Consider the following 20,110-nt stretch of genomic DNA (forward strand, 5'->3'; position numbering starts at 1 on the left):
ACAGCTTTTACCCACAAGCCATCAGGCTTCTCAACGAAGCACTCACACACGCAACACACACACACACACACTCATAGCACTTTATTTATTTATTTGTATTATTTATCTGTATTAATGTTTCTTCTGTTGTTGTTGCTTAATTTATTGGTATTTATGTTTCTTATGTTCTTATTCTTTTTCTTGTGTTTTCTTTCTTTTCTTGGGAGAATGAACAGAATAAGAATTTCATTGTATTTGTACGTTATTATTCCCACAGCGGGGAAATTCACTTGTTACAGCAGCAAGCAAGATACGCAAGTAAAGAATAAATAGTGACTACAACATGGTTCAGGTGGTGCAGGTGTAGAGCCTGACAGCGGTCGGTATAAAGGACCTGCGGAACCTCTCCTTCTTACACCATGGGTGTAACAGTCTGCTGCTGAAGGAGCTGCTAAGGGAACCCACAGTGTCATGTAGCGGGTGAGAGGTGTTGTCCATGACGGATGTCAGCTTAGCCAACATCCTTCTCTCCCCCACTTCCTCCACGGAGTCCAGAGGACCGTCCAGTACAGCGCTTGCTCTCCTGATCAGCCTATTGATCCTGCTCCTGTCCCTGTCCGTGCTGCCCCCTCTCCAGCAGCTCACAGCATAGAAGATGGCTGAGGCCACCACAGAGTCATAAAAGGTCCGTAAAAGAGTCCTGCACACACCAAAGGACCTCAGTCTCCTCAGCAGGTGGAGGCGACTCTGGCCCTTCTTGTAGAGGGGGTGGGTGTTGTCCAGTCCAGTTTGTTGTTAAGATTCAAGATTCAAGATTCAAGAGAGTTTTATGGTCACGTGCATGGTAAAACAGCAGTTATACGGTGAACACCCAGGAATTTGTAGCTGTCTATCAACTCTATGTCCGCTCCCTGGATGTTCACCGGTGTGAAGTGAGATGTTTTCCTCTGGAAGTTAATGATCATCTCCTTTGTCTTGCTGGTGTTGAGTTGTAGCTGGTTGCATAGTATAACTGCCTGTTTTACTATGCATATGACAATAAAACTCTTGAAAGCTCTTCTCTTTTTACCCAAAAATTCAACCAGTGTGACTGTGAAACAAATTCCTGGATACTGGACAGATGAAGTTTCCTAGATTCCCGTTGGTTTTTGTAAGGGAATCAGGTATAAATTATTAATAATGCTGACATACTTGAGAATAAATTATCAATGAGTACACAAAATGAGTTAAAAATGCAATACAATATAAGGATGAACAGAGCGGGTGTAGCTTGCCATGATTAATTATTTCAACAGTGCAATCCAATCCTGCACTTTGCACCCAAAAGGTGAGGGACATTATGCAAATTCCTCAGCAAATGAATGTGGTACAGTATCCTCAATTAGGTGTTGAAACTTTCTCACCTGTACGGGCCAATGGAAGCAGGGGCTTTTTTTGTGCTGATAATCCTCCTGATCAGAGCAGCCATTTGGAAGAATGGTTCAGCAACTAGCAAGTAATGTATGTATGTATTGTATGTACTTTATTTATCCCACAGCGGGGAAATTTACTTGTTACAGCAGCAAGCAAGCAAGATACGCAAGCAAAGAGTACAGTGTAAAGAATGCATAGTGACTACAACATGGTTCAGGTGGTGCAGGTGTTGTAGAGCCTGACAGCGGTCGGTATGAAGGACCTGCGGAACTAATGTGGCCTCCTTGTACCTTTTGTCGATGAGAGAGTCAGGATGGGTCCTCCGTCTTGATGACAAACTTAACAGACACTGAACAGGATACCGTGGTGTGGTGGGTTTATGATATTAAGTTTTGATAATGATGAGACCAAACCGCGAAAGCAAACAGATACTTTGCATGTGAAGTGATGGCAGACGGCGTGCAGCCGTGTAAGGACACGTGCTAATGCAAAAGTAGAATACAAAAGAAACGCGAGTGTAAATGTGTGACAAAGGGAATAAAAACCATTAACAAAAATTACGGCTTCCCAGCCTTTCCTCTCTCCTTCCTCCCCGGCACAAGCAAGTGCACGCCATTCATTGCTTCCGCATACATAAGCGTGTGTTTTGACCTTGACACGCCGCACTAGATGATGACATCATTAAGCATCACTGCTACTGGACCGTAAACTACTATCTATAGGTGTACAAAAAGTGTCACTTAAAAGGAGTTAAATAAGAACAGATGAGTTAAATATGAATACTGAATGAAGTGAATCAACTGACCTGACCAAAAGAAGAAAAAGTGTCGTGCTTAAATGTTTCATTTCCTAGTATCGGCTCAATCGATTGGTTACCTTCTAAACGATTTTAGGTGGATATGTATGTCGTTCTGAATGGAAACTTGAGAACCCAGATGGATGCATCCATGTAGTGAATGAATCCTTACACCCACAGTTGCCATGCTCAGGAACCCTGGTTTCAACTGACCCTAAACGCGCCAAACTCATCACCCAATTAGATGAAGACCACATGTGAGATGAGGACATGCTGTCCACTGTCCGGGGCGGTCAGCTGACAAACATCCAGGGGTAGGGGGTGAGCACACGGAGGTCAGGGGTGAGAGTGACTTCAGAGGGATGAGTTCAAGCATCAGCCTGCAGGATTAAGGCAAATCCTCCTCATCGCTGTTCTTTCACTTCAGCAATGGAAGAAGTCCAAGTAAAGAAACATTTAACCCTAACGCTTGGTATGTTCAATCACTCAAAGTAAAGTATAAATAAAGTCCTAACTTCTCTCCCACAAAGACTGTCTCCCAACAGCAACAAGGGGGAAAGAAAGGGCCTAAAGGAAAGGTTGTGAAAAGTTTGGGATTATTTCAAACTAAAAAATGGCGCAATGTTTGCACCGTCAAAGGAAGCTGGCATTCCACAACAGTGCGACATCCATGCTGCAGCACATTACCAGAAAGCACCAAACCTATCACAAACGTCTATTTTCTCCGGTATATGCCTGACTGGCATCACAAAAGTTCCAATCGAACTAGGGGGATATATCAATGTACAGTTGTCCCTCCTTTATAGTGGTTAATTGGTTCCAGACCCAACCGCAATAAATGAATTTCTGCGATATAGGATTCAATGTTAATGAACTGAATGTTTTCACAGTGCATAGAAAACCTGTTTAAAGACTTTCTAATAGGTTTTTTAACATTATTAGATCTCTGTAGACATGAAATAACACCCCTATATCACCTTTACGCATCTATAATTATTTGTTTACAACGCATTGCGCAAATCTTATGCTGCAGGGACTGCAGATGTACCTAGTGCCTAGTGAGGTAGCAAGCTAACAAGCAAGCAAGCCAACTAGTTAGCCTTGAATGTATTTCTTCTAAACTTAAGAAGCCAAAAACCTAGCACTTTCACATGGGATGGGAGAAGGACATTTACTTCTCTCTATCATGTGGGACATGCCATGGCTGACTTCATGACTTTATGCAGTGTTAAGGTAACGTCATATAAGCTAATGTATCATCAATGTTTTGTGTCATTACTGCCGCCTCGTGACCACAATACAACATATCACTTGTATTTCAATATGTTTTGACTAATAATAGACCATAGTCTACCATTAACAGCCATTTATTCATTTCTGAAACAGTGCAATTTAGCAAGGGAGCGAAAATCGAACCGTGATATTGCGAGCGATGGCTGTATAATGCCAAGTATGTTCAATCAGTCAAAGTAAAGTACAAATCCAATAGAACGTTCCATCACCGTCATGACGACAAAGACGAGGCAACAAGGTTAGTGTACAGTCACTGTGGCTGGCGAGCGCGTCTGAATTATTCACTGGATGGGAGTATTTAAAGCAGAGATCAATACCATTAAAGAGCCAACATGGACGCTGCTTCCACCTTCAAACTGCATCAGAGGACACCATCGCACTACACTGTGGATACATGCTACATAAGCAATGGATGACTTATCAGCTAAAAGTAACATGAAGACATTTCTTATTCGACTACTACTTTTAACCTTTTAAACCCTACAGACCCCAGCACAGGGGGCACGCGGTTGTAACTGCTATCAATGTACACATGCTACATGTATATATAAATTCACGTAACCTTAAGAACGTCAGCTAAAAGCTCAACCAATGTTATTTGACAGCACAGTCAGAGAGGTAAAATTATGCATAACAAGAGAGGACAAATTCAAACTGAGGGAAACATTCAACTTAAAACACATATACGCGAGAAGAACGCCAAGAACCTTCAGCATTTCAGTATGTGGAGTGAAATTGTGGAAGAGATTGAGGAAAAAGTCAAACAATGTACTAAAATGAGCCATTTCAGGAAACAGTACAAGCAGTTGATGTTTACAAAAGTACAAGGAAGAGTCCGGGACCACTGTGTACATATTGTACAACGTTATGTCTAATCACTCTTGTACTTACTACCAACTCTTCATATTTTGTGAGAACATTGCCTGTACTTACTTATCATCCAACCATATTTCTTTCAACTATTAACCCTTTCATCAGTTTTTATTATTACTAAACATTTATTATTATTTATATATTTTATTTACAATGACTACAAACTAGGCGTGTCGTGATCCACATTTTTTTGGCTTTTGATCTGATCCAATGCCAATCCCTTTTTTTTTTTTAAATAAGCTTTTGTTACAAACATGAATTTTTGGAATTGAATATAGTTATGGAAATATTGCTGAATTTACTTTTTATTACACAGCATGACCGACAATATTGTTTGGCTTCTGTAACAAATTTCTGAATCAGGTCCCTAATCCAATAAAAGATCAAATTGGAAAAAATGGGAGTGCAAAATGCTTTTAGGGTAGGATCAACTTGTGGTGTGATTTAGAATATGACTTTTTTTTAACGAACTCTCTTCAGCGCAATAGTAATTTATTGACGGCCCCTAGCATAAACAACCAGCAGTTAGAGTAGCACTACACGTGTGAGCAGTGCGGAGCCAGAAATTTTTCATTGGGGTGGCCAAGGTGAGACCATTGAAAGTACTTTATAAAGTTTCCATGTGGATAACCACTTAGTACACCAGTGCTTTCTTTCTTCTTCAGTACATTCCAAATGGTTGTACTGGTTATGACCAGTGATTTTGGTTGAGTTTACATATATCTTCTCTCAGATTCAAAATTGCTTGTGTTTCACCCACAAACTGCTCTCTGTCTTTCATGTTGTTTTCACCTCTAAACGCGGTCTACACAGGCCTACACCTATCCTACTCAATCTGGAACTGAGCGTAGAAATTCAGTGACATTTAATGATTGAATAAGCAATGTAATCCCTGAAAATAAGAGCTGAAATATTGCTCTCTGCTCTCATATTCATCCTTTGATGTCAAACCCAAATGTTTTTCATCCATCCATTTTCTATACCGCTTCTCCTCATTAGGGTCACGGGAGCATGGTGGAGCCTATCCCAGCTGACTTCGGGCGACAGGCGGGGTACACCCTGGACCGGTCGCCAGCCAATCGCAGGGCAAATGTTTTTCAGTCTACAGCAAAATAAAAAGGAGTTGATTTCACTGTTCTACTACTTTTAGAGGGCACTGAAAATGTTTTTGACACTGTAGGTAGGAAGACACCATTTGAACACCATCTGTGAACATGTGGACTTGCAGACATGGAAGTGATTTGTATGCAGGGAAATTTCCCCTTTGCCAAACCCCCAGGAGGAAGAAAACAGCATATGATATGGAATATCTCTGCAGAAATGGAAGAGGAGGAGGTGATGAAGGTGGAAGGGGTGAAGAATGGCCCCTGTGTAAGCTCACTTCCAATTTCGTGGTTTTTATTTATCTGCTGCGGCACAGAGGCTGGCCCTACACAACAGCAGCAGCAGGAAGAGGAGGGCTTGCATGTTTTCCTCCTCGGCTCAGCCACTCTGTCTCCAGGCTCCTCTGGGAGGTGGAGGAGGAGGAGGAGGATGGAGGCCAGCAGACAGAGGAGAGTGCTGGAGATGTGAAACCCGATCTCCTCCCTCCCCCACCTCCACCTCGCCAGAGCGCCTCCAGACTCCCGCAGTAATCCGATCCTGCAGCCTGCAGCACTGGAGACGCTCCAAGGGAGGGAGAGGTGCAGGCGGGAAAGAAAGGAAGAAATGGAAGGAGGGGAAAAAAGAAGGCAGAAATAGAGCAGAGAGATCCCTCAGCTCAGCCTTCCAGACTGGGAAGACTCCCAAGTGGAGGACAGATGGAAAAAGTCAAGAGGCACGAACAAGAGAAAGACAAATGTGTTGTTTGGGAAGACTTTCTATCCTGTATTTCACATGGAATACTACGTCACTTATGTCAATAAGTACTGTGTACTCTCTTACTTCCTGAGTGAGTGAATTTAGACAGTACACTACATTTACTGACAAAAAAATGTTAAATATTACTGCATCAATTGGGTTGAATTTGACCTGTTATGAAGTAGCAAAATGTTCAAAAAGACAGTTTTAGAATGTAACACGATGACTGAAGGCATCCCCTTTTTGTTTTTGTTTTTGCACACCATTTTTACTACTCACAATTAGGGCTGCAACTAATCATTGTTTTCTTTGATTAATCTGAAGCTTGTTGTTTTGATTAATCAAGTAATCAGTTATGCCCTGGACCAGAGGTCTGCAACCCATGGCTCCAGCTGGTTTATGCGACTGCGTAGTCACTACGCCGTCCCTTCCGACGCAGTCATGAGCATGTGTCGGGGTTGAGCATGTGCCGTGCATTCTCTACTGCAGTGCTAGGGGGCAGTGTTTTCTGGTGAGAAACCAGGACACTGGTCAACTAGGGTTGTGAACGATAAACCGATGCGACCGGAGGTCCGGTTTGACAAGCGAGAGATGCGGCTGCATCGGCAGAAGCCTCCTGGATTGATAACAATCAGCCATAAATCCTTAAGATTAGACCCTTACTACAGCCCGACCGATACCAATATCGGGGGCTAAAAGAAAGCAGATATCCAACATATCGGCCGATAACCGATATAATCAGTCTACAACTGATATATTGGCCAATATATGAAAAAAGAGCACTGATCTACACAGGGTATACACAGTACATGAACATAAATTTTTATAATACCCAAAATTAGGGGTGCTCCGATCGATTGGCCACCGATGAGTATCGGATGATTTCCGTGAAAAAGCACGGTATCAGCATATGCAGATACTTGCTTCATAACGCCAATAACATCCGCCGATCAGCTCTGCCCCCATTGCAGCATACCAATCGTACATTTACAAATTTACACACCTGATCCGTTTCAGTATCAATATCGGTTTCACTCATGGATGATCATATTGGCAGCATATACCCCCGATCAGAGCTTCACTACCCAAAATACAATTCAATGCAAAGAAGCAGAAAACTACCAAATGAAAATAAGGAAGTTTAATGAGTAAGACTGTCAACAGAAGGACATGCCTCTTTGTGATTTACTTTTAGGTGTTGCTACAAATTGGTAGTGTTCTTTGCTTTGCTGGTGCTGGAATCCTGGCTAATGTTGCATCTAATGTAACGCCTCCATACTTTACTCTTCCCTTCTGCCTATCAAAGTAAAATATATACAGTTAGTGCATTTTGGTCATTAGCCTAGAATTTCATACTACAGTTGAGCATTTTAAAATAAAAACAAGTGGCTGCATTGGGCTGAAAGTGCTAATACATAAGCTAATGTCAGGTGTTTTTCAACTAATACATGATGTGTTTATAAAAGGCTTAGCGCATAGCAAATGGATGGAAGGATGTTCATAAAAACATCTTACCAATACCAATTAGTCATATTTACTAGCTATTGAAAAGTTCTATCTGCAGCCACTGAGTATTTGCAAACAGCTGAAAAACAAATTCTGAAACAAACATTAAAAAGTGAAAAAAGTTGACTACAAATAATCAAAACATGCATCACGTTACTCGACTTAATACAAAAGGACAAAACTACATTTATGTTACGATGTAGCTGCTTTCAAAACATGCAATATACATGACTGAACATTTTCAAAAAAGTGAAATGGGACGCTGTGTGTATCTGCCCATATCTTTATTTCACTTTACAACGCGGTATAATAGTCTTAGATAATGGTGGACATGTGAATATAGTTGCACCTATTTTTATCTCACAGAGATGCAACTTATATGACGTCAAAGCACTGTCATACACTCTCTAAAACTTGTGTGAAAACTAGAATGTTGTCCTTGCTGGACCCTGACAGCGTGGCACTAAAGTGTAGTGTTACATTGTTTTACTAAGTCACAGCTTTCCATGGTGTAAAAAAAAAAAAAAAAAAAAAAAAAAGGAGTTTCTCTTCGCTTTCGTCTCCTTCTCAGCAGATTGACAGAGAGCGTGGCAGAGTGAGAGTGCTGCTGCTGTGTGTGAGGGGGAGAGGCCGGGTACAGGCAGCACGGAGACACACTGGGAGGGAGCGACTGAATTGCGGCGCAGCAAAAAAAAAAAAAAAGTTATATATTGTCTACATTTTCACCAATATTGATTAATCTGTGATATGTCATAATCGGAATATATCGGTAGGGCTCTAATCCTTACACTAGCAACCGGTTCACAGTGTTTCTCAAACAACATGACAGTCTGGGCTGCCCTGCGAAACGACTATCATGCATGCTCCGTCGCTTAGCACGACTTAGCACGACTAAGCACGACTTAGCAAGACCAGAATGGCTCTAAATAACATTAGTGAACAACCTTTATGCATTCCTACATAGTATTAGCATTTTGGAGAAAATATGAGGCAAAGGAAAAGGGGTAAATATACATTATAGCAGTCCGCGCAGAGTGGGAGAACATTAGATGGTGCATTCAAGGGCCGTCGAACAAAGTGGGACAAGTCGCTGCTCACATTAAACATGCAGAAACGGTGGGATTTCTAACTGTATATTGTTTTTTGAATAAAATAAACCGGGCCATATTTCCAAATTGATATCCATTTACATACAATTTTATGTCGTTATTTACAATTTACTTTATTTTTTAACTTGCAGCCCGTTGGGGAGGTTGGGGACCCCTGCCTTACAGCATGCTTGGAGACACGATGTGCTCTTTTACACATTTGAAAATACTGTATGAATGACACTTTTATACAACTGGCTTCTTTTTTCATAACGTAAGATTCATGTCTACATCAACATACTGCATGTAACCATTGTATCGTATCAAATCGAGTCCTATTGTTGGGATTTTAAGCTATACACTAAGTCCCCAACTTACGAACATCCGACATGCTAACATTCTGAGATCCGAACGCAAGCTGACTGGTCTATATTTTCATGTATTTTGCCTTTTGGAACTCCATATTTATACTGCTACATGCTTGACCAGTAGAGGGCACTGTGACACTGCTAATGGGACCAACAGGTAGAGGAAGACGAGAGAGAGAGGAAGGCTAAGTTGTAGTTGTACGATGCAACCCGGACAGAGCGTGTGATTAAAGTTTATGAAGAGTTAATAGGCCTGCTTAATTCTACACCACCCACAGAACACTACCTCTTTTAGAAGAGTCTAAAAACGACAATGATTTGTCCTTTTTTCAATTACTCCTCCTCCTCCTCCACCACAACGACGTTTGCTCGACCACTCCTCTTCAAAAGGTAAATAACATTTATCATTCTGTATTATTATATCATTTTTATTATTGTTTTTTTCATTAATTATCCTTGTTTAATATTACTACTGCATCCAAACTCATATTTACATACATACGCATATATGTATATATGTATACACGTACATGTAGTACCTATATCATTGGTAATATTACTTTTTGTTGGACTTACGAACAAATCGACTTGCGAACGGTCGTCTGAAACCAATTGTGTTCGTTGGTTGGGGACTTAGTGTACTGTGTTTTGTTTTTTAATCGTATCTTAACCCATGTATCTAAACGCATATGGAATAGTCTAGCACAAAGAGATTTACATCACCTATGGTCAACTATTTAGCTTGTTAGCTTCCTCTGTGGCTTATGAACAATGGCGACTAAAGCGACACGGAGAGTGGTGCCGGAGCCGGAACTAATTGCTGTCTAACAACAGTTTTATTGCAAATGTTGATCCAATGATCCAAAAATGGGTGGAGAAGGCTTAAGAAACAAGACTGTTGGAAGAGGAACAAGAAGACAACAAAATATCAGGAATACGAGAAGAATGTTGATCCAGGCCAGTCAAAAATGTTTTGTTGGCTTGTCGTCAAAGCTCACTTCTGGTCACGTGACGGCGATGTCATCGTTTTCAGAAAGCAGCTTGTCTAAATTGAAACGACAAGCCGGCGTTTTCAGATTTTCCCCACTCTGCAAGCCGTTTTAAAAACAATACCATTCCAGGGCCCCCTCAAGGCCGTTTCCGTGTGGATGAAAGGCTGAAATCTTTGACCTGAAAACGTCTGTGTGTGATAGCCACTTTGTGCTCGAATAGGATTTGTGGTGCCAAGTGGGTTTTTAATTTGGAGGAAACGGGCCCAGATGCTAAAGGTTGCCAACCCCTGCCCTAGATGGACCAAATCGATATGAAAACAAACAAACAGTTACTGGGTTGGTCGGCTACATATCAGAAAAGAAGCAAAAATGTCCACCTGTGTTTTCCAAAGTCAAAGCAAATGTGTGTGAATATCTTACCTAAAACACAAAGACAGATCTGCTTTAACGGATGACAAGGAAATTCTAAAATATTCACATTTAACAGGCTGAAATGAGACAATAGGCAAATAGAGGCATATACGTCATATCCGCTCATGTAAATAACAATATGCATTGCAACAGGAATCCAATATACAGTATATTCACATATACTGTATACTACAATATAGACAAAGCAAACAAATATACATTTGTAAATATAAACAGGGATAAAATAAAGCATATAGAACAAAGCCGTAGGCACCCCTGCAACTTTATATACCGGAGTTCTCGGGCAATTGATGAACTCTCTCCGTATGGGCGACATATACCCGACTTACTTGACACACATGGAGCACGTACGAAATATCTGAACCTGCGTTGGCCGCACTAATTACGTATTTGGGGCGCACGTGTGGCACGCGACACATGTACGGAGTCGGCAAGTGCGACATTCAAAAAAAAAAAAATGGACGTTTTGCCTAAACGTGAGAGCAGCAAAACGAAGAAAAGACACACGTTGGCCGTACGGACGATGCATGAAGACGTACAAAGTGTGCAAGTTTGTCTTGCAACCTGAAAAAAAACAAAAGCGCCCATCGAGATTGCTTGACATAACAAAGAAACTCACGTCACACGTGCGCCCTCCGTGTGTTTCTTGCACAGAGACCGGCCCTAGGAGCCCGTACGACCGCTTGTGACCAAGGCTTTATCATAAAACAAAGATTTGACAGCCTCAACCAACCACCACAAATAGATTGCAGTCCTGTGGGACTTACTGTACCTACATGTCCCACTACATAAGCTTTATCACACAAACAGCTGATCATCTACACAACAATTACAACGCACAAAAAGAGACAAGGTGACATCTGTGGATGTACTGCAATGGTCCATTTAGAAAGACATAGCTATTACACACACATACACACCAACACACCTACAACATGGCTGCTGTGTGTACGACGTGAAAGTGAACCTCACAACAACCACACAGGTGTCTGTCAGCTTATGACAAGAATACACACACACACAGATTCCTTCCTTTATTAGTGAGATATAAATACATGTGTGGTGTTATTGGAATGTGCAGCTGTCTGACACGCTCACACAGCTAACACTACTTTGGATGAACAACAAGTCAGAATGCACCTCATTTGTGGAATATCAATTATTTCTTTCCCTCACGCTAAATGCCACAAAAAAAAGTGTTTGCAGCCACAAGCAATAAGCATATTTCACATGTCCATCAGCAGATTCCCAATATTGTTGCTAACTGAAGTCAACACCGGAAATGATGAACAAGATACAGTGGTGTGAGAGAGTTTTTGCCCCCCTCCTGATTTCCTTTTTTTTTCCCGATGTTTGTCACACTTAAATGTTTCAGATCATCAACTGAACACAAGATGCAGTTCTTAAATGAAACTTTTTTTATTATTAAAACCTATATGGGCCTGTGTGAAAGTGATTGCCCCCCTGTTAAAACATAACTCACCTGAGATGAATTGAGATCAATCAGTGTGGAAGAGGTTATAAAGCCATTTCTAAAGCTTTGGGGCTCCAGCCAACCACAGTGAGAGTCATTATCCACAAATGGCAACAACATGGAACAGTGGTGAACCTTCCCAGGAGTGGTCGACCAACCAAAATGACGCAAAATGACGCAAAAGAGCGCAGCGACGACTCGTCCGAGAGGTCACAAAAGACCCCACAACAACATCCAAAGAACTGCAGGCCTCACTTGCCTCAGTTAAGGTCAGTGTTAATGACTCCACCATAAGAAAGACACTGGGCAAAAACGACCTGCACGGCAGAGTTCTAAGACCAAAACCACTGCTGAACAAAAAGAACATTAAGGCTCGTCTCAATTTTGCCAGAAAACATCTTGATGATCCCCAAGACCTTTGGGAAAATACTCTGTGGTCTGACGAGACAAAAGTTGAACTTTTTGGAAGGTGTGTCGCCGCATTTCAGATAAAGAACATCAAAGCAACAGTAAAATATGGTGGTGGTAGTGTGATGGTCTGGGGCTGTTTTGCCGCTTCAGGACCTGGAAGACTTGCTTTGATAAATGGAACCATGAATTCTGCTGTCTACCAAAAAAATCCTGAAGGAGAATGTCCGGCCATCTGTTGGTGACCTCAAGCTGAAACCAACTTGGGTTCTGCAGCAGGACAATGACCCAAAACACACCAGCAAGTCCACCTCTGAATGGCTGAAGAAAAACAAAATTAAGACTTTGGAGTGGCCTAGTCAAAGTCCTGACCTGAATCCTACCTTAAAAAGGTGCTTCATGCTGGACAAGCCTCCAAAGTGGCTGAATGACAACAATTCTGCAAAGATGAGTGGGCCAGAATTCCTCCCCAGCGCTGGAAGAAACTCATTGCAAGTTATCACAAACGCTTGATTGCAGTTGTTGCTGTTAAGGGGGCCCAACCAGTTATTAGGTTTAGGCGCAAGACTTTTTTCACACAGGGCCATGTAGCTTTGGATTTCTTTTCTCCCTTAATAAAAAGTTTCATTTAAAAACTGCATTGTGTGTTCAGTTGTGTTGTCATTGACTAATTTTTACATTTCTTTGATGATCTGAAACATTTAAGTGTGACAAACATGCAAAAATTTAAATTTAATTAATTTAATTTAAATTTTTTAATCAGGAAGGGCAAACACCTACAAGGTGTTTTCTTGGAGGACAATATCTCATGGTCGCTATAAAACAAAACATTTTCAATCATCACAAAGACGCTGCAAACAACAACACACTCTGCCTTCCAAACTACAGTCGTCACTCACAATATCACAACTCAATCATTGCTCCGCCTGTGTAACTTTTGGTCAATTGTTATATTAGAATTTTATTTTGAAATACAAAAAATAAAACTGAAATTCAAGGCATTCTTGGTCTTCGGTGTCTAAAAGCAATAACTACGTCTCAAAAAAAGGTTTGATTTTTATTGTATATTTCATAACAAAAAATTAAATCACCAGTCAACAAAAAAAGAAAAATCAAACAAAAAACAAATGTTTTTTCATATTTGGACATGGCAAGTTTTCATTTTTAACTCATTCAATACTAAAGACGTACTTCTAAGTTTGTATGAACCCGAACCCAACGTGTTTATACGTCTTACAGGGGTTTTTTTTGGCAAAAAGAGGTGATGATGCAACTCTCCACTAATGGATTTCACTGCAGAGAAATTTTAAGCTATAAAAACGGCCACCAGGTGGCAGAAGTGCATTTGATAAGAGGTCGGCAGAGAACGGAAAAATGACACATGACAGTGAGAGAGCGTGGAGGAGTGTAGCGCGCAGAAGGTTACGCATTTTACGGAAATTTTAACCCCTACATGCACACACACATAGTTCAGTTCCAAATGTGGAAATTGTAAATAGTTCAAGGTGTTATATTTGTAAATAAATTGTTATTTTGATGTAAAACAATCCCTTTTTGTGTCGTTTATGTTGGTATAGTTGTTTAGATATTTGAGTGGTCACAAAAGTAAAAAATATTTGTGTCAAAGTGAAATTTACACTTGAAATGTATCTTTTCACAAAAAGCTGGTTCTCTCTCTTTTGTAGTCGGGAACTGATATTTTCCTGAAACTTACCTATGTTCTACTGCTGATTACTACAGAATGGAAAAGGGTAGAAACAAACTTTTTTTCCTGATGAAAGACGGTAATCTAAGCTTTCTTTCGGTCGGTTCCATGTTTATATAGCCATAGAACACAATATTCTGTGTGCCTTGAAAGATCAGTCAAAATCGTCAAAAATTGCCGGGATTAAATGAGTTCAGTTCAGAAGAAACAAATTTGAGGCTAACTGGTTAGCTTGCTAGCTTGAGTCCCTGCAGCATAAGAATTGCGCAATGTGCTCTAAGCAAACAATAACAGGAGTGTAAATGTGACCATAGGGGTGCGATTTCATGTCTGCAGGGCTCTCATGACGGCCAAAACCGTATTTAGAAAGTCAGAAATAGGTTTTCCATGCTCCGGCTATGAAAATATTCAATTTATCAACATTGAATCCTATATCGCTTTTCATATCAGTTCGTTTATCACGGACGAGTCGGAACCAATTAACCGCTATAAACGAGGGACAGCTGTAATCATTTACTAATCAATACAATCAGGAAACAATCATTGTTCACAAGCTTTATCTCCGTTACACTCTCCAACACAGTTTCCGACAAGGTTTATATTCACGTAAACCTGATGACGTAAATATAATAATAATAATAATAATAATAATAATAATAATAATAAAGAAACGACAATGCTAACTACTTTTTAGCTTAGCATGTTGTTACTTAGCGGCCGCTTTCTATCAACTCCAAACACACATCGTTGATTTTTACGAGCAGTCTTGCAAATATGAGAGAAATCATGTAAAAATGAAGATTTTTCAAATGAAGAGACGAGCTCCAAACGCAAGAGACAAAAAGTGAGGCAGCTGAGGAATGCAACTAACAGCATTACTCTTGTACCAAAAAAAGTCTTCAAAATGTCACCAAGAAAAAAAAAACAAACACATCCAATTCGTTAATTAATTTGTCAGAGACTGGTATTCAAGTTTAAGAGTAAAATGAATTAAAAAAAAATAGAAAAAAGAAAGAAGTCCCAAACTTTTTTTACACGACAGCAACCAAAGGGCTACGTCTACTACCTGGCAACGACACCCATAAAAATCTGTTCAGCGAGCTTCCTAATATGTTTTATGATTCTATACGGTACCAAACACTCACCAAATTATTTAATATATTTTATCCAAGAGTGTAATAAAACACACATAAAGTAAATGACATGAAACGGAACTCCTTCTGCTCACGACATCAACTTGTAAACATGAAGCAGTCCGAGCGAAGTCGTTCCAGCAAATAGACGGCACCATGCCATCGTAAGCGGTAATAAAAGTTAAGATTGTCGACTTTTACCTTCCCGCGTCTTTCATCGACGGGACCGGCGGACGCGGCGCGGCTTTGGACGCCCTCACGGTGACGATAAGCCCAACAAAGTGTCAAATCCCAGCACACGACGAGAAGGATTGTTGGAATTCCACACTTTTATTCCAGCAGCGTCGACGTCTTTCTTCTGTTTGATGATGGACTGCCAGGACCAGACGAAGATCGTCTACTCACTCCGACCACGGCAAGATGCACCACTCCGCCCCGCCAAACACAAGAGCTTCATTTTCTCTCATCGAAACCCCCCCACAGTCTTATTCCATACTGACTGTATGCTTATTCTTTAGTCACGTATTAATATTAATGTCGATATTGACTGAGTACATTTACATCACTAAATTTCTTATTTATTTACATGTCACACTTGAATCAGTACATTTGTTCTTTATTTACTTCTTACACTTGAACCACTACATAGTATAGTTGTTCACTGTGCATGAGTGTGGGTTGAGGTTGTAAAATGACAGGTGAACGGATTCCATTCATTTATTGAATATCGTATCGCTATTAAATAGCTTTTTCTACGTACACACATAGTATTGTAGTATTATGTGACTTGGCGTACTACAGTATATATTTGGTCTCCAGATAGAGAAACTGTAGAGTGAGATGTGGTCTTGTTTTTCCTCGTCTGTACTTCCAATCACTGCTGCTTGGTCACAGACCAGCAGGCTATAAAGCAGGCGCCCCCTGCTGTTAGGTGATTATCGGAACAACACGACCACTACTACTGTAGTACTACTACTAGTAGTACTGATGCTAACTTTACCATCACCACTAATAGCACAGCTAGTGCTAGCAGTTTTGCGTCTATTACTACGACGACTACTACTAGTGCTACCATAATTAGTATAAAATTATTACTATTAGTACTAGCACTACTACTACTTGTTAATGCCACTAATACAAATGAAATGTAATAAATTATAATTAGTTAAATATCTATGTTTAAAAGACAATGGAATACAAAATAACATATATTATATATTTAATCAAAATAAAAATACATAAAAATAAATTAATTAATATTTAAAAAATATATATATTATTAAATTACAAAATGTAAATAGTATTTTGTCAAAAATAATTGTACATTTTGCTACAATCTGTAGCAAAGCAAGCACTACCAGTGGTGCTTCTACAGCTTAGTACTAATGGTTGCAATAAAACCCGGCAGCAATTAAAGCTGATGCATTTGAGCAGACACAACCACTGCAGCAAATGTCTGACTTTATTCCACTTGCGGCAGGCAAACGTGAGAAATGATCTGAGGTGAGATGAACCCTCGCAGCTCGAGTCCGTCCATCCTTCCTGCGCAAAGACAAAGTGAAGCATGCACACATTCGCTCTCCAAGACAACAAATAATCCAAGTGTATCAAATGTACTTTCACCTGTGCAGCTCACACAGCTGACGGTCAATTAACAGGACACGGTGTGTTTAAGGCACAATTAACAGTCAGAAATTTGCCTACTTTTGCAAAGAAACGTGATCGATCGTCTTCTGTGGTTTTGACGTGCAGTCCAGCTTTAGCGGAGCTCCTTTCATGGTTTGAACCGGCACATTAACTATTACCATCACCATTACTACTATCACTAAACTATCATCAATTCATACGCTTGTTGCTTTAGTTTCTGACAAACATTGTGACGTCTCTACAAGCGAAAAAAGCTTACATTTCTTTTCCAGCTGCTCACCAAAAAAAAAAAAACAACACTCCAAGAAACACTTCCAGCATCTTTAGAAAAAACAACAACCTCAAATTAGACTTTGTGATGTCACAACAAACACAAATTCAACATAAATCATTTGCGATGAGCACCAAATTCAAAATAAATACCACGCCTTCCAAATAAATATGAAATTGAAGCTTGCGTTTCCGCATGGTGACGCCACAAGGGAAGACGAGTACAGTAGCAGACCCCCGGCCAGTAACAGTGTGGTGATGGTCTGTGCTGACTTCACGTGTCTACAACACTGTGGGACATTCTAAGCTTTGGTAGAGTGTCTGAATCCACTATTTCAGACAGTTCTGGCGGTCTCAGATTCGTTCAAGTGTCTAACATAGTGTGGGACATTCAAAGGTAATTTTGTAGGACAGAATGTGCTTAGAGTTCAGGCGTCCCCAAAGTCTGGACACATAATCAAAAATATTATACAGGAATAAAAAAATTATAATGATAAAATAGTCTTTTTTTAAATTAATTAATAGAAATATAATTCTATTTTTTTATTAGTATTTATTGTTTTTAAAGTGGTAAAGTTGTTCATTTTAATAATCATTTGAAATAATAAAGTATTGAATGTATTATATGTATTTTTTAAATTGGTTCATTCATTATTAATTACATTAAACAGTGTTTTTTGTATAATGTATGTATATTATATGTTCACACGTGCTTAGTTCAAGCGTCTAAACTATATAGTCTTTAAACATGGGCAAAAATCCATATATAATTATACAGTCATTTAAAAAATGATATCATTAATGTCATGTTTAATAATTAATAATTAAATACTAACATTTTATAATTAACTAATAATTAATTAAATAATTTGCCATTTTAAAAACAATACAAACAAATATATTTAAATTAGTCCATTAAAAAAACTTCATTTTATACTATTTATATAATTTAGTATAAAATAAAGTCTTATTTTTTTCACTGGCTAATTCAAATATATTTGTATGCATTGTTTTTAAAATGGAAAATTATTTTACATTATTTTATATCATTTTTATATAATTTTTTATGATATAAAGTCTTAATTTTTAATGGACGAATTTAAATGTTTGTAGTTATTGTTTTTAAAATGGAAAATTGTTTAATTTGAATAATCATTTCAAAGAATAAAGTATTGAATGTATTATATGTAGTTTTTAAATGGATGCATCCATTATGACTTACATTCAAACACTTTTTGATCATGTATGCACGTGTACATATCCACACGTTAGGGAGCATGTGCTTAGTTCACATGTCTAAAAAACATTGTGTCCCTAAAGTCTGGACAAATAGGCAAAAATGCATGTATTATACAATTGTACACATTTTTTTACATTTAATATACACACTCTAAAATCAATAAGTATTTTTTTTGTAATTAAAATAAATTTTATTAATATTTTTTACATGATTATTTATTGCTTTCATTTAAGATTACATACTATAAAAGTATTTGTTCTATATTGTATTTATATTTTCACATATTTATTGCTTACAATTAATTTATTATTGAATTAGAATAATTATGTGTGTATTTAATATATTGTTGTTTTTAATTGATGAATGAATTATTAACTTAATTCCACTTTTAAATAAAAGTATGTACAGTATATTATATGTCCAGCCTTTAGGGCCATCCTGTAGTGTAGGGCAGTCCATGGATAGTTCAAGTGTCTGTAAAAAGGGTGGGATATTTTATCCAGTGACCCTTGAGTTGCGTTCACAGCCTGAAAGCTTTCCCGTTGTTGATTTTCAGCTCAGAGTGAGCAGAAAAACAAACGAGAACAACTAAAAACAAAGAAACAAAAGTTGTCGTTGTCCGAAACAAATCGTTTTGTCTTTTAAAATGAAAGTGAAATCACGCTGAAGAATTGAAACAGGATGTGACGTAACTGAAAACAGACGAAATGGACTGAATGAGAAATTGGATGATAAAATAGTAAAACGTAACTGCTGGACCGCACAAACATTTGTGGCGTCTCGAAGCAAAACGTTGTGTGTGTTTTTTTTTGCACACGCGTGTGAAAGTGAAGAGCAGCAGCGTGACAGCACACGTGCGGCGTGCGGTTGCCAGGTTACACGTTGATGGCGTGCGCGTGCTTCTTGCACAGAGGTTTGTCTTTCTTGGAGTAGAAAGGTTGACCCTCCAAGTTGACGTGACAAACCTGCCGAGAGGCAAAAAAGAGAAAAAAAGAAGTCACGAGTTGGCACTTTTCTCACAACATTGGAATCAAGCGAGCGCGTGCTCCCTGGGGGAGGTCAAATATTAGCTGGTCTCACCGCGCACACGAAGCAGGTGTCATGCCAGGTGTGTCCCAGAGCCTCGATGAATTTATCTCCAGCTTCCACCGGGAAGTCACAGCCGTGACACTTGGTGCTGAAGAGTGCCACGTAATCTGAGGGACGACACCTCTGTTAACAACCTTCGCTTCGCCAGCACGGCGACGCCACGTGGCGGCGGTGGCGTCTCACCTTTCTCGCAGTACGGCTCTCCATCCTCCATGTGGAAGAGGCTGTTTCCAAAGGCCTTGCCGCAGGCGGCGCACACAAAACAGGTGGTGTGCCACGTCTGCCTCAGAGCATGCATCACTTCCTGAAACACAACAACAAAGCCAGTACTGCATACTTTACATACTAGTACTCTATACTCTATATACTAGTACCACATACTCTATTTAACATGCAGTGTTTACATCTTTGAGGTGGCCGGCATCAGCACAACCATGTGCAAACACGCATACGCACGGCATGGCCAACTCTAATGCAATCGCTCCTCTACAGTTGCATTTGGGGTGCACACATGCACGTGCACAGCGTGTGTGTACATGTATGCTTGAGCTGACAAAAGCAGACA

At 39.6% G+C, this 20,110-nt stretch overlaps 2 protein-coding genes across 11 annotated transcripts in view; both read right to left on the reverse strand.

Moving 5' to 3' along the window:
• The window catches only part of LOC129193751 (bone morphogenetic protein receptor type-1A-like), a 41,183-nt gene extending 25,513 nt beyond the window's left edge, over positions 1 to 15,670 (reverse strand). For all 3 annotated transcript variants that reach the window (XM_054798338.1, XM_054798337.1, XM_054798339.1), the window contains exon 1: positions 15,501 to 15,670. The gene's annotated coding sequence lies outside the window, so the exon portion shown is untranslated. The remainder of the gene's footprint in view (positions 1 to 15,500) is intronic.
• A 1,009-nt stretch (positions 15,671 to 16,679) lies between these two features.
• Positions 16,680 to 20,110, reverse strand: part of LOC129193885 (LIM domain-binding protein 3-like) — a 47,141-nt gene continuing 43,710 nt past the window's right edge. For all 8 annotated transcript variants that reach the window (XM_054798651.1, XM_054798649.1, XM_054798648.1 and 5 more), the window contains 3 exons: positions 19,729 to 19,849; positions 19,537 to 19,652; positions 16,680 to 19,421 (listed from right to left, as the gene is read on the reverse strand). In XM_054798651.1, the coding sequence (XP_054654626.1) occupies positions 19,332 to 19,421; positions 19,537 to 19,652; positions 19,729 to 19,849 (327 nt within the window). In that variant the 3' untranslated portion in view covers positions 16,680 to 19,331. The remainder of the gene's footprint in view (positions 19,422 to 19,536; positions 19,653 to 19,728; positions 19,850 to 20,110) is intronic.

Source organism: Dunckerocampus dactyliophorus, chromosome 14 (assembly GCF_027744805.1).
Source record: "Dunckerocampus dactyliophorus isolate RoL2022-P2 chromosome 14, RoL_Ddac_1.1, whole genome shotgun sequence".
NCBI classification, from domain to species: Eukaryota; Metazoa; Chordata; class Actinopteri; order Syngnathiformes; family Syngnathidae; genus Dunckerocampus; species Dunckerocampus dactyliophorus.